Consider the following 15543-nt stretch of genomic DNA (forward strand, 5'->3'; position numbering starts at 1 on the left):
AAAGAAAAATAAAGAATTAAAGTTGATATGTTGAGAAAGGAGAGAAAGAGATTCATAAAAATTGCTCAAGAACCACAAAAGGCAGTTAAAAGAGGAGGCAAAAATAGAAACCAAGAACAAGGGCAACAATTAGAAAACAGTATCAAACATGATAGTTTCTAAACCAACTATATCAATAATTATTTTAAATGTCAATGGTCTAAATAACCTAATTAAAGGATAGAGATTGTCTGAGTATAACAAAAGACAAGTGCCAACTAATATATTTTCTCTAAGAAACCCACTTTAAATATAAAGAGATGAAGAAACACCATGCTAATAACTAATCAAAAGAAGGTGTGAGGAGATATATTAATTTCAGATGAAGGAAAATTATCAGGGGTAAACAGCACTGCATAATGCCGCAGAGTGAACTATAGAATTATAGAATTAAGAGAATTGTATGATAATAAAAGGGATGATTCTTCAGGAAGACAGTAACTGTCAATGCATATGCACCTAACACCAGAGCATCAAAATATATGCTCGAGACATGGGGAGGGTTGGGGGGAAAAGGCAAAAAACTGTACTTGAACAACAATAAAAGTCAAAAGTATTTAAAAAAAGTAATCATTGATAAAAAATAAATAGAAATATGTAAGACAAAAAGTAAGAGAAGTGCAAGGAAAAGTAGATGAGTTCACTATTACAGTTGAAGACTTCAATGTCTTTCTGTCAGAAGTGAACATACCCAGCAGGCAGAGGAACAATGAGATATAACTGACATCTATAGATTACTTCATCCAAAAACAGCCAAATATACTCATCTCAAACTCACATGGTATATTCACCAAGATAGACCATATTCTGAGCCATAAAACATACCTATTAAAAAGTACAGAAATCAGCTCTGGCTGGTGTGGCTCAGTGGACTGAGCGCTGGCCTATAAACCAAAGGATCAATGGTTCAATTCCCAGTCAGGGCACAGGTCGGGGTTGTAGGCTGGGTCCCCGGTGGGGAGTGCATGAGAGGCAACCATACATTGATGTTTCTCTCCCCCTCTTTCTCCTTCCCTTCCTCTCTAAAAATAAATAAATAAAATATTAAAAAGTATAGAAATCATACAACACATACTCTAAACCACAAGGGAAATAAACTAAAAATCAGTAAAAGAAAAAATAGCTAGAGAATCAAAAATATTTGGAGATTAAACAATGCACTGCTAAATAAAACAGATTAAAGAAGAAATCTTAAGAGAGTTTAATATACTTTGAACTAAATGGACATAAAAACACAAATCACCAAAATCTATGAGATGCGGTGAGAGCAGTGCTTAAAGAAAAATTTATAGCAAAAAGGTATAATATATATAAAACACACAGATCCAGACAACAGTGTGCTGATAGCCAAAGAGAAAGGGGATTGGGGATAGGTGGACAAAGGGGTGGGATGGGAATCGAAAGAGACTTTGCTTAGGGTAATGGGCATACAATGCAGTGTGCAGGTGATGTTTTATTGAGCTGTACACTTGAAACCCATACCTCAATAAATTTAATTAAAAAAAAATGGATGCATACTGTATTTTGCCATGTATAATGTATTCCTGCTTATAATGCTCACTCATGTTTTTAGTCCAAACTTTTAGGGAAAAAGTACTTCGCTCTTTGTTGCAAGTTTGTCATAGTTAAACAAAACCTATTATCATATTCCAGGGTATTAATTTGCCTATGGATATGGTTGCTTTTGAGAGAATATTCTTTTGAGAGTTATACTTTTAATGCATAAGCATAAATAAAAGAATTAACAACACATATAGAAACAGAATTAGTACTACCCATGTATAATGTGCATTCTTATTTTTCTCTAAAAAATTTGGGCAAGAAGTATGCATTATACACAGCAAAATATGGTATATTACAATAAGAAAGACCTAACTCAGTAATCTAAGCTTCTACCTTATGAAACTAGATGGATTTCTGGCCAAGATGGTGGCGTAGGTTAATATATCCCGCCTCCCTGCCCAATTAATGCAAAAATTACAACTAGGCTACAAAAGAAATATTACCCACAACTGTCAGAATATCCAGCTGTATGGAAGTCTGACAACCAAGGATTTAAAGAAGCCACATTCATCCAGACGAGCAGGAGGGGTGGAATCACAGAGATACACAGAGAGGTACGGAGACAGGAGAAGTGGAGTGGCAAGTGGAGTGGTGTGGAGAGCACGGAGATGTGAAACAGGCAGTCCCGCATCCATATGTCATGAATTAAAATCAGGAGGTATATCTCAAGAGTGAGAAGTCCCAGCCCCAGACCACACCACCCAGCCCAGGGTTCCAGCACCAAGAAGATAAGTCCTCATAACGTCTGGTGGTAAAAACCAGCGGGGGTTGGGGTGGGGAAGAAACTGTGGGATTCTTTAGAGACTACTCTTAAAGAGTCCACAATGGACTTAGAACTTATGCAGACTCAATCCCTCTTGGATTCAGCACCAGGGCAACAGCTGGAAGGGCATGAGTGGCATATGGGAGAAACTGAGGTAACTGACACCAGGGCAGGTGCTGGGAGAGAGCTTCCTCCAAGGCAAAAATTCAGAGGCCGGGCAGAGCCCTCCCCCGCACAGAGCCACAGTGGTGACAGGGTTGCCCTGCCTTGGCAATTACTAAGGCTCCGCCCCACACAACTTACAGGTGTGCTTTTCTACAATAGGCCATGCTACTAAGACAAGGACTCAAAGCAGCTCTTCCTAATATACAGAAACAAACACAGGGAGGCTTCCGAAATGAGGAGACAAAGAAATATGGCCCAAATGAAAGAACAGAACAAAACCCCAGAAAAAGAACTAAACAAAATGGGAGACAGTCAATCTATCAGATGCAGCGTTCAAGCACTGGTGATGAGGATACTCAGAGAACTCAATGAGTATGGCAAGTGCCTAAGAGAAGACATGAAGGCTGCGCTAAGGGAAGTAAAGAAAAATCTACAGGGAACCAACAGTGAAGGGAAAGAAGCCATGGTTCCAATCAATGCTTTGGAACATAGGGTGAAAAAAAACATTCAATCAAAACAGCAAGAAGAGAAAATAATTTTAAAAAATGAGGATAGGCTAAGGAGCCTCTGAGACATCTTCAAACATACCAATGTCTGAATCATGGGGTGCCAGAAGGAGAAAAGGCAGATCAAGAAATTGAAAACTTATTTGAAAAAATAATAAAATAAAACTTCCTTAATTTGGTGAAGGAAATCAACATATAAATCCAGGAAGCACAGCGTCCTAAAGAAGATGGACCCAAAGAGGCCCACCCCAAGACACATCATAATTAAAGTGCCAAAGATTAAAGATAAAGAGAACCTTAAAAGCAGCAAGAGAAAAGCAGAGGGTTACCTACAAAGGAGTTCCTTAAGAGTGTCAGCTGATTTCTCAAAAGATACTTGCCGGCAAGAATGGACTTGCAAGAAGTATTAAAAGTGATGAAAAGCAAGGACCAACAACCTAGATTACTCTATCAAGTGAAGTTATCATTTAGAATCGAAGGGCAGATAAAGTGCTTGCCAGACAAGGTCAAGTTAAAGGAGTTCACCATCACCAAGCAAGCCATTACTATATGAAATGTTAAAGGGACTTATTTAAGAAAAAGATCAAAACTACAAACATTAAAATGGCAACAAATTCACAGCTATCAACAACTGAATCTAAAAAAAAGCCCCAAATTAAGCAAACAAACAGAACAGGATATGAAGATTGTATGGAGGGTTATCAGCTGGGAGGAGGAAGGGGATGAATGAGGGAAAAGGTACAGGGATAACAGAATTACAAATAGGTAGGTACAAAATAGACAACAGGATGTTAAGAACAGTATAGGAAATAGAGTAGCCAAAGAACTTATATTCATGACATGAACTAAGGAAGGGGGATGCTGGAGGGAATGGTGGTTCCCAGGTAGTGGCAGGGGCAAAGGGGGGAACATTGAGATAATTGTAATAGCACAATCAATAAAATATATATTAAAAAAAAAAACTAGAAAAAGGGCAAATTAAATCCAAAGCACACACACAAAAAGAGAAATAAAACTAGAACAGAAATCAATAAATTTCAAAACAGAAAATCAAAAGAAAATTAAAAACTGGTTCTTTGAAGTAATCAACAAAAAGTCTCTAACTAGGATAAATAAGTAAAAAAGATGACACAAATTATTAATGAGAAACGAAATAGTACATCACCACAGATCCTATGAAAATCAAAAGGATAATAAAGGAATACTGTGAATCAATGAATACCATTATGCACAAATTTATTTTTAAATACATTTTATTGATTATGCTATTATAGTTGTCCCAATTTTTCCATTTGCCCCTACCCACCCTGCACCCCCAACCCCCTCAGGCAATTCTTCACACCACTGTTGAATCTATAGATTAAGTTAGGAAGAACTGACATCTTGACAACACCGAGTCTTCCTAGTTATGAACATGGAATATTTCTCCATTTATTTAGTTTTTTATTTTTATCAGTTTTATAGTTATTTTTATATAGACCTTGTACAAACATTGTTAGATTTATACATAAGTCCTTGTGGGGGTGCTAATATAAACGGTACTGTGTTTTTATATCAGATTTCACTTGTTCATTGCTTTTATATAGGAAAACAATGAACTTTTGTATATTACAACTTGTATCCTGTTCGCTGGCTGGCGTGGCTCAGTTGCTTGGGTGTCCTGCAAAGCAAAAGACTGTTGGTCGAATTCCTTGTCAGGACATTTGCCCTGGTTGCTGGGCTGGACCCTCATTGGGGCACCTGTGAGAGGTAGCCCATTGATGTTTTTCCCTGTCTTTCTCCCTCCCTTCCCATCTGTCTAAAAATAAATGTGTAAAATAATTTTTAAAAATTAAAAAAAAATTATATCCTGTAACCTTGCTATAATCACTAGTTCCACAAGTGTTTTTTGGCCATTAATTTTTTTTAAGTGCCTATATTTTAAAGATTTTATTTATTTTTTAGAGAAAGGGGAAGGAGGGGAGAAAGATAGGGAAACACCAATGTGTAAGAGCAACACTGATTGGTTGCCTATCTTGGGCCCCCAACTGGGTACTAGCCCTCTACCCAGGCATGTGCCCTGACTGGGAACTGAACTAGCAACCTTTCAGTTTGAAGGCTGGTGCTCAATCCACTGAGCCATGCCAGCCAGGGCGCACCTACATTTTTAAACTAAAATGGTCACTAATGAGAAAATTCCTAGTCAAAAGCACCTATATATTAAAACTACAATAAAATGGCCACTAACAAAAATATGTAATAACATTTTGAATACCACTTTTCATAAAGCCAACAGTTTCTAATGAAGTATTTTCATAGAAGCCAAAGTGAGTCACTGAAATTTTCATTCTAAATCTGACTCTAGAAGTAATTAATCACAGAAGTAACCTAGGAGCAGCCATGTACCATTTTGTAACATCCTTGGAACAGAGGTACCTTCCTCTGAAAGAAGAGGCCTCCTCGCTCTGGCACTGGAGTTGAGTTACGGTACACCATGGACCACATGAGCACAGAGCAAATGCTGAGCACAGGGATTATCACAGCACTTCCACCAGTCCCTTCACAGGAGGCAGCGTCTTTGCCAAGGTCTCCTTTCATCTCTGAACTGTAACTGAGGGAAGGCCCCTTCTGAATTCTTAGCTGCCAGAAACAAGAGGTTCAATATGGATGTACTTAAGGGTCTCCGCCAGAGATCTGCGGGACTCATTCTGTACTCTAACATAAAGCAGCCTCACAGCAGCTTCCACACTGAGACTCGGTATGTTTTCGCTGTTCATTTTATATAGTCAAAATTATTTTTCCTAAGAAAAAGCTCTTTACTTTTTTTGTTATGCTTTTGTGCATATGCTTTTCCTAGGAGGGCAGGATAAAGATGCTTCCACACGCAAAAATATATGTCCCTGTTAAGTGAACAAAGACTCTCCTGGAATTTTAAATCACATCTCCTAATTTATTTAAAAAGAATAAATCATCAGAATAAGATCATTACATATAATGTATTAAGGGACATAATTGTTACATTTTATAATGTGATCACTAAAGGAGCTAAAAATGCGTCTCCTTACCAAGCAAAAATAAAGACATGGCAGTACTTACAAAACCACAACTTATGCCCTGGCTGGTGTGGCTCAGTGGATTGAGTACGGGCTGTGAACCGGGGGTCACCAGTTCAGTTCCCAGTCAGGGCACATGCCTGGGTTGCAGGCCAGTTTCCAGCAGGGGATGCACAAGAAGCAACCATATATTGATGTTTCTCTCCCTTTCTCCCTCCCTTCTCCTCTCTCTAAAAGTAAATAAAAACAAAACCACAACTTGTCTCAGGCAGAGTAGTGTTCAGCACATTGTTGTACTTCACAGTTTCCTCCTTAAGATCTTAAATATATTTAGCACATAATAAATATTTGTGGCTATTTTCTGTCCAACTTTTTATTTTGAACAATTTCAAACATATAGAAATTTTCTTCTATTTTTGTACCTGTTTTTAATAGATATCTATAGGGGTGAATAGCTATATGTGTACCTTATTACTAATAGTTCCAATTTGTGTGATTTAAAATTCCTTATAAATTAAATAATACAAATTCAGAAAATGCTATCTAAATAAAGCCTTCTTTTCAACAAACAAATGGGGAGGATTTGTGATCTCTTTTGATTTACAGTAATTTATATCTGGATACACGAGTATTTTCTCATATTAACATTTCCATTAAACACTGAAATATTACCAAGGTTAAAATCCTTTATTTGCTTTCACTTGTTTAGGTGAAACAAGTGACTAAAAAAACCCCCTAAACTATGTTCTTCCAAGAAGTTGGAGCTTAGTTATGGGTCACAATAAAGTAAAAACCTGGAACGCAACTTATCCACCTAATTAAGAACACATCCTTTGAATGTTTTTCAATATACATCTTTTAGTACTACTGTTGCTGCGTCTTTTCATCTATATGCATATATTATTTTGATTAACAAACTTTGCAAAAATCAGTTGCCTACATTGAAAGATCAGGAGATATGACATCCAGCTTCAAGTCTCTCCTGAAAATCGCAGCCACAGTGGGTCTTCACTGCCACGTGATGACTACTGGCTGAGTCCGAGCAGGGACTGGGGAAGGCTCTCCTCACTTGCTCAGAGGTACACCCACCCACAACCACCTGCCCGCTCCCCTACAAGTTTATGAGCTGCAGGACCCTGGCCTACAAACATTCCTTTGCCCTGTTTTAGTATGTTGAAATGACTGAAAACACGCAATATATTATGATACATACTTTGTGATTAAAGTTCTGGATTTTTAAAAAATCATGCTCTTCCTTAATAATTCTGTGATACTTTATCCCCACTTTCTATTCACAGATGTTCAGACTGTAAAGATGAAAATACAACACAGACATACAAAGCCTTCATTCTCTTCTCCATTTCAAGAGTCAAATACTTATGAGCTAAGAAAAAAGGTTAACAAAATTGTATCATAAATTATTCCCAAATAGTCACAAGCTTTTAAAATATTCTGCTTGTATATAACGAGAGATAGGAAAACTGCCCCTGTTAGAGACAGTGCTGAGTACCCTTTGGAGACTTCTGGTTGCTAGGATACATATAAGGGAGTAGTATAAACATTTATTTGCAGGAACAGGGAACACATAATACAGGAACTGGGATAAGAAGATTTTTAAAATAAAGTTCACTATAGTGTTTTCCATGTTCTTATAAGAAAATAGAAATGAGATCAAGAAGGGTTACAACGAATTCTTGATAGGCTGACATAAGATGAGTAAGGCTATAAATAATTAGGAAACAGCTCTGAACTCTTGAGGCAGTTATGATCATTGTACTATATATTAAGGCATCCAGACATTCAAAAAACTTTCTTAAATGAAGGAGTAAAATTGTTACTTTATGTAAGATGGTGTGCACCAACAACTTGAGGGAGGGTACCTAGGTACGAGGAAGTCTAAGGAGACGTCACTAAATGGAAGAAATCTATGAGATGGTTAGTTTATATGACAAAACAACAAGTGGCAAGAGCCAAAGCAGCAACAAAGGAATGTGGTATCAGGACACAGTGAGAAAGTCAGAGAACAAGCTACTTTTTTGTTTGTTTTTTTAAAGCTAGGCCTATGTCACAGGTAAATTATCAGGCTACCTACAAATACTTTACATGCTAGAAATGGTTCCATGGGTGTAGGCCTTGTCGACATTAAGAAGCAGATCAAAGGAATGGGCATTTGGCTGCACATTCTCAATTATCATCACTGACTACATTTTTCTAAAGGCGAAAGATAACCCACGACATTGTCAACCTGGAAGAGAATGAAGTTGAAAGTATGCACATAATTTTTTCTTTCTGTTTCAGTTTTCAGATGTCCTGTATCTTTGTAATAATGAACAGAAGACAGAACAGCTTCAGACACAGCTTCTCTCTTTTCTTCCTGTCAGCCAACAATTTTACCTTTTCCATTGAATCAGCAAGAAAGAACAGCTCTGAAAACCACACAAAGAGGTGCTTTTCTTTTTTATTTCAGAGAGTATCACATGGCTGCTCCAGCAAGCCTCCGCCGCCCTGTGCTACAGATGCACTGTTACCAAGGCCCCTCGCAGCACTGGGAGAAAGCCTCTCCCTCTAACCCTTTGAGAGTCACTATAATAGGATTTTAACTATAAGCAACTAAAAAAAAAAAAAAAAAAAAAATGGAGGCCAGTTCACAAAAGGGTTAGCCCTTTATATGTAATTGCTAATGTTTCAAGCTCTACAGATTTGTCTGTTTCTGAAGTTCAGACACTAAGCTGAAACTTTTAAGCTGGCTGAACAAAGCTTCCAAACAGGCTGTTTGATGGTTCCTAGCCCTGCCATGATAAACTACTTATTAATCTCCATTTATTTGTGTTTATACAGAACATTCTTCTAGTAACAAAATAAATACATGTTTAATGCAGAAAAAGTTGAAAATCTATGAACTCAAGATAACCACTGTGAACATGTACGCGAACATGCATTCAAGGAGCACAGCATTAGTGTGGGTGCTTCGATGAAATGTCCTAGATGCAAATCTTACTAAGCACTTGAGCACATTTAGTTGGACACAATTTGTGTGGACAACCTATTTACTATCACTGAACCTCAGTCTTTTTCTCCTCTGTAAAATGTAGATAAAAACAGTTCCTATCTCATAGGGTATAGTGAGAATTAAAGGAGGCGATATATGCAAAATACTGAGAACAGAGCTTAGCACATAGTAAGTGTATAAGTAGTGCCAACTATTCTTTCTACACAAATCATTACACACACCTTTCTTCCCCAATAAATAGTTTCATATCATAAATGTTGTTTTCTAGCCAGCTTTGATCACCTAGGAATGGGTTGCAAACACTCCTGTATTCATAAATATCTTTTCACTATATACAGAGGACCCTTGGGAGAGCTGCTGCAGATAGTACCGAAGCACAGGTTGCTATGCTTTCATAGCACATGAACCTGCCACTCTCAGCACAGCTAGAGGAATAAGAAATCAGCAACTGGGGCAAAGGCACAGCAGACATCTTCAAAATGTCGAGAAGCTGACCATGTGGTCTGGCAACTCTACCCAAAGGTCATAACTAGGCAAAACCAATCAGAGCCTCTCTTAGGAAGACTGAAAGTGAGATACACAGAGTCGATTGACAGGTGAGTGGTGACCAGGGAGGAAAAACGCAAAACAAAACATGGTAAGTAGAAGCCAGGAGGCTGAGGTTAGAAAGGCAGCTCCTCCACATCGGAAGGGAGGGGTAGGGCCACCGGTGAACCAACCAGCCTGCTTGTGCTACTTGGCATGCCCAATGTCCACCCATCGCGAACAAGACCTGTCTGTGCACTGTGACCCAAGTTTTCTTTTCTGCACAGCCTGGCTAGGCAGCTGCTGCAATACTATCACGTTCTTCATTAAACAAAGGCCTTGCAGGCATGTTTACGCCTAACAACCTGAAAGTGCCTAACTCAACAGTATTTACGTGGCTGCTCTAGAGGTCACATTAATAGAAGGAATAGTTGTAAAATACAGAAATTGTGTTTTTGTAAGCACTTGCTATATGTTAAGCTCTGGGGATTCAATAGTGAGCAAGAAAGAATGGTACCTGACTACACAGAGTATAGATAGAGGGAGCACAGAAGACTTAAGCAAGCAGTACCAATAAAAGATAACACCACGATGCTAGAAGTGCAGATTGCACTGGGCACACAGAAAGAGCAAGTCTACAGGGTGGAATGAGAAAGACTTCATGAGAGAAGTAATTCTTAGATTAAGACACAGAGTTAGCCAGATGTGCCAGATGCTGCAGACCGCTCACCCGATACCCATTCCCACACATGTGGCCTGCATGACCACCAGTCTTGTGAAGTAAGAGAGTCCTGAGACACTGACAGTGAACTGGATCAGTGTTTCCCATCACGGCGCCTAAGAGTCCTGACCTCATTTAACAGGGAGAGCCAGTTTCTTCGGTGAGCAAGCATCTTTCAGTACTGGAAATATTTAGAATGAAATACAGAATTGTTTGAGAATCAAAGTCATAGTAAATTCTACATGAAGAAGGAGACCAGATTTGTATTTTGTAATGTTAAAAGAATCTGGCCTATTAGATCGTAATCTCAATTTTGAAAGTATAATTAATTTATTTGTGACCTTAAGTTTAAGTTTGCTAGTCTTAAGTTTACATACACCATGGGAATACGAGGGGGACCCCCCAAAAAAACAGAATTATCTTCTGGAGGGTGGGGCCCTTGTAGAAAAGGCTTCCTCTGCTAGATGAGTTCTAGGAACCCACCTGTAACAGCTGGCATTGTTGTGAGAGGCTGCATTCAGCTTCAGTGAATTTTTTTGAAGACTTTCAATGTATTTGCCCATTTCATGATGGGTGATTTGTAAGTGCACTTGCCCACAACTACACTGAGCTCTGAGCAGTTTCTGACCAAAAATGGCATGACCCCGTGCCCCACCCTCCGTAGTCACCTGATCTGGTCCTGAGTGACTCTTCCTGTTTGTTTCCCTGGATGAAAATATTTCTCAAAGGGAAATGTTTTGCTGATATGGAAGAGGTGAAACAAAAAAATGACAGAAGCACTAAAAAGCATAAAAATTGACAAGTTCAAAAACTGTTTTGAGCAGTGGAAAACACATGACAATAGGTGTATTGCATCAAATGGATAGTACTTTTAAGGTGACTAAGGTTTAAATATATAAAAAAAAATTACACAATTTTAAAAAATAAATTCTGTTTTGTTTTTGGTCCCCTTCATATTTAAAGAATCTAAGACTCCCCTTATTTGTAAGTTTAATATGTGAGATTCACAGGACATTTCGTCAAAGAGTTTTGTGAAGTCTTTATTTTTTAAGTCATATAACTGAAATTCTTTAAAAATAGTCAAATATGTAAATCTGTAAATGCAACCTGAAATATCTGAAAGTCTTCAATTAACTGGTCTAAGTATTATCCAAAGGCCTCTTAAAAGTGACTAATAATCCTGGCTGGTGTGGCTCAGTGGATTAAGCACCAGCCTGAGAACCAAAGGGTCACTGGTTCCGATCCTTATCAGGGCACATGCCTGGGTTGTAGATCAGAACCCCGTTAGGGGTGTGTGAGAGGCAACCAGTCAATGTGTCTCTCACACACTGATGTTTCTCTCCCTCTTTCTCCCTCCCTTCCCGTTTCTCTAAAAATAAATAAATAAATAAAATCTTTAAAAAGAAAGTGACTAGTAAAGCCTCCTCTGCTTACAGAGCAATCTGATCTATAAGCATTATGAAAGAACAAAGTTTTTGAATGTGTATAAGAAAAAAAGTCATAACATTTTGAAAACAAAATATATCCTTGAATAGTGACTTCAGCTTACTAACGCTACTCTTTAAGGGCAATAAAAAACATCAACCTACATCCTCTCCGATTCCAAGTCTTATTCTCTGTTGTGAGGCATGGAATTGGAAAAAAATAACCCTTCCATTTTGTTTTGATGGAAGCCACTGAAATGTTTGGTTTTGTAATGACACATTTCTTTAATTTTATTGTTTGTACAAATATTTGTATTTGATAACTTTGATTCTAAAGTCTAAACAGTCATAGACATTTCTTTATCCTCTCAATATAATAGAATAAGGTACAAGGTATGGCCTGACTGACTCTCCTTGCACTGGAGGGGAAAATTTTGCTCAAAGTCAGCAGGACTCTCCAGGGCTGAGAATGGCAGGCTCAGTTTAATTTTTAAGCTCAGGATTCCCTTCAGGAGAGGAGGCAGATGAGACAATGAACATATGAGAAATAGTGTTTAATTATCTGTGTGAGGTCATTCACTTTCTCACGTACCAAGCACTTAATTCCTACTTCACTCTATTCTCCCTTTCACCTACTGAATGATGGTGCATAATTTCCAGGAAACAAAGGCCCGGCGCCCTATATCCCATCCTACTCCCTCACTGCATTTCTTATGGCAATCATCTAGTTTTCTACATCTTAGTGGCACTTGCACAACCTAGGGACAACAACTAATATAAGCTTTCCTGAGACATGGCCAAATCCAAATGTCCCCTACAAAGGTAGACCTGTCAAGAGTTCGCCCCACAGCTCCTAAAACCAAGTAGCAAGTTTGGAACTGGGTCTCGACTTCTTCCTGTCTTTCAATTCTAGAACCATCATTCTATTTCAGGGCTTCCAACATGTCAGAGTACAACTGCCATAGTACTCTGTCAAATATCACTTTGCCTTAAGTGCCTTAGAACCTACCTGTTGGAACCAAATGGATTTAAATCAAAAGGATGCAGCTGAGGTCCACCAACTGCCCTATCACACTTATTTGAATAGTCAAACCTTTGGAATCTTCCAAAAAGAATGCTAATAATTTCCATTTGGGGTATTTCTCCAGGGTTTTTATTATTTCAACAGTCACACAAGCATGCAATAATTACTTTCTCTTCACCTAGCTGTGAACTAGGCACAGAAAGGCAAGATTTAAAGAAGGAAACATAATCTTTGTCCTCAAAGATTACAATCTAATTACAGATACCAGATATATAATGAGAGTGACACAAGAATTCCTGGAGTATTCCGAGGGTAAGATTAGCCTGAATGGACTTCGGCGAGTGCTGGGCCCAAAAGAAATGTAGAATGTTCTAAGTGCCATTTTATATGTCCTTACAATCAGTCTTACATCCCCTCTGGAACAAGAAAATGCATCTAAAAATACTACTGATGTGGTAAGGGGAAGTAAATGGGAGTAATGAAATTTAAACCACCAGTTAGGAGTTCCTCAATGAGATAACATAAGCGGAGCAGAGCATGGTATTTCCCAAGAGGCAGGAAACATTAGTTCCTTTTTCCTGGTTTTGAATTGCAATCTCTTTCTTAGTTTCCCCAACCTAACTGTAAGCTCTTTTTTTTTTTAAATATGGAATGCTCCACGAATTTGCGTGCCATCCTTGCGCAGGGGCCATGCTAATCTTCTCTGTATCGTTCCAATTTATAGTATAAGTGCTGCCGAAGCGAGCACCTAACTGTAAGCTCTTGAAGTAAGGGAGTAAGGGCCTAAGATTTTACTTCTTCTGTTTATTCTCGAGTATCTAGTTAGATGTATTGGGCATGGCCCAGAAACTGAACATATGTATGTTGAGTATCATATGATTAAACTTTTTAAATAAGATACTATTATCTCTAGAGCTGCACCATTAACAGCTTCTGGCCAACAGAAGTGTTCTTTTAGCCACTGTTCTATGGTCAGGACTGAGGAAACACAGGAAAACTAGGGCCGCCTCCTCCTCATCCAAAGGTTAATTAATGAGAATGAGCCATTTATACCAAGATGGCCTGCTCTTCTTATTTCTTAGGGCTGATTAACTATTCGATTCTTGATGTTCTGCTACAGGTAAGAGATACAGTATTGAAAGAGATCCAAGGGAAATGACAGGGCTGTCTGGTATAATCAGATACAGTCACTACTAGGAACCTGCATAGAGTGGTGCCTAGTAAACATTACCATGTCAGGACCTGATTGCAGGAGGCACATGGTAACTGTTAAATGCCTTCTACAATCATGAGTTATGTTCATCAGGGAGTGGTAATAAATGAAAAACTACATACAGGAAAGCTTCACGACTACAGGGTACCCCGTCTCTTTTTTCTCAGCGCGTACCTCCTCACAGACTTCACGAACTGCTGCCACACTCGGCTCCTCTTCAGGCTCCATGCCTCCTCCAGGGACAATCCATCGGTCTGGATGGCGACTGCTGCTCACGAGTAGCACCTGAAAGTCACACAGGTTACACGGTGGTTAAAAACCTCAAAAGTTACATTCATACAAATTGAGAGTTTAAACACCGCAAAAGTAAAAGTAAGACACCTCTGTTTATATCTTTCCAAATCTCTTCTTGTAAGGCAACTCTTATTTGTTTGAAAAAGTAGACCATCTACCTAGTAAAAGCAGAAGGGCATCTAAAGCAGTGGCCATTACCTCTGCTTTCCTCTCAGGCTCTGACACTTGTCCTATCTATCCCCTCCTCCATTCCTTTCTCTAAAGCCATTTGAATGCAGAGCTGCCAAAATTCAAAAAGACTGCCTATGATAAGCTTGTGAGTGTTGTGAAGGGCTGGCCAGAAGGAAAGAAGTCCTTAGCTGTATGGTTGGTGCCACAGTCCCCAATACCTTCTCTCCAAGGTTTGCACTCCTGTGTGTCCAGCTCCTGCTCCATCAGATGGCCAAAAGCCAATACAACATGCCACCCTAGGCTCTAGGTGTGCACTGAGAACCTAATTCTCTCATCTGCATGAGAAGTAGAAAAATTTCTTTTCAACATGCCTTCAGCTGAGATAAAACTTTTTTTTTACTAGGGAATTTTATTCAGAAATAAAAAGAGCCCTGGCTGGTGTAGCTCAGTGGACTGCGCATGGGCCTGCGAACCAAAGGGTCATTAGATCGAATCCCAGTGAGGGCACATGTCTGGGTTGTGGGTTTGGTCCCTGGTAAGGGCATATACAAGAGGCAACCAACTGATGTTTCTCTCACTTGCTCTCTCCCTCTGTCCCCCTCTCTAACAAAGAAAAATATAAATATTACTTCTCTAGTCATTAGACATTCCACCCCTGACTTTCTGGTTACCTAGTTTCCAGTTATTTCCTTCCTCTCCCTTAAGGTCGCTGCAACTATGAGCCCCTAGAAATTCTACCCTTTGTTCAGCCCTAAACCCTTTACTTCCTGTCATCATCAATATTCCTCGTGGTTCTCTACAGAGTCTGTGATGTGCAGGACCAGAGGGGACCAAAGACTTATAAAAAGTAAATCCATGAATCCATATATAATCATCAATTATATATGGCCATCATGGGAGGTGGCCAAGATGGAGGTATAGGTAGATACACTTTGCCTCCTGGCACAGAAAAAGGATAACAACCAATTTAAAAACAAAAAACAACCAGAACTACCAGCAAATCAAACTGTATAGAAGTCTGATGACCAAAGAAGGAACAATTTATCCAGACTGGTAGGAGGAGTGGAGATGGGCAGCTGGGGTGGATAGGACA

The 15543-nt window shown here is 38.9% G+C and overlaps 1 protein-coding gene and 1 non-coding gene across 2 annotated transcripts in view; both read right to left on the reverse strand.

Moving 5' to 3' along the window:
• The window catches only part of NUDT3 (nudix hydrolase 3), a 112520-nt gene that overhangs the window by 40636 nt on the left and 56341 nt on the right, over positions 1-15543 (reverse strand). The window contains exon 2 of the mRNA XM_037134396.2: positions 14160-14270. Coding sequence (XP_036990291.1) covers positions 14160-14270 — 111 coding nt within the window. The remainder of the gene's footprint in view (positions 1-14159; positions 14271-15543) is intronic.
• On the reverse strand, positions 13413-13520 carry LOC119041260 (U6 spliceosomal RNA). The gene has a single exon (XR_005081012.2). It is a non-coding gene; the product is annotated as a U6 spliceosomal RNA (small nuclear RNA).

Source organism: Artibeus jamaicensis, unplaced genomic scaffold (assembly GCF_021234435.1).
Source record: "Artibeus jamaicensis isolate MK-2021 breed Jamaican fruit bat unplaced genomic scaffold, CSHL_Jam_final contig_1539, whole genome shotgun sequence".
Classification (NCBI taxonomy): Eukaryota; Metazoa; Chordata; class Mammalia; order Chiroptera; family Phyllostomidae; genus Artibeus; species Artibeus jamaicensis.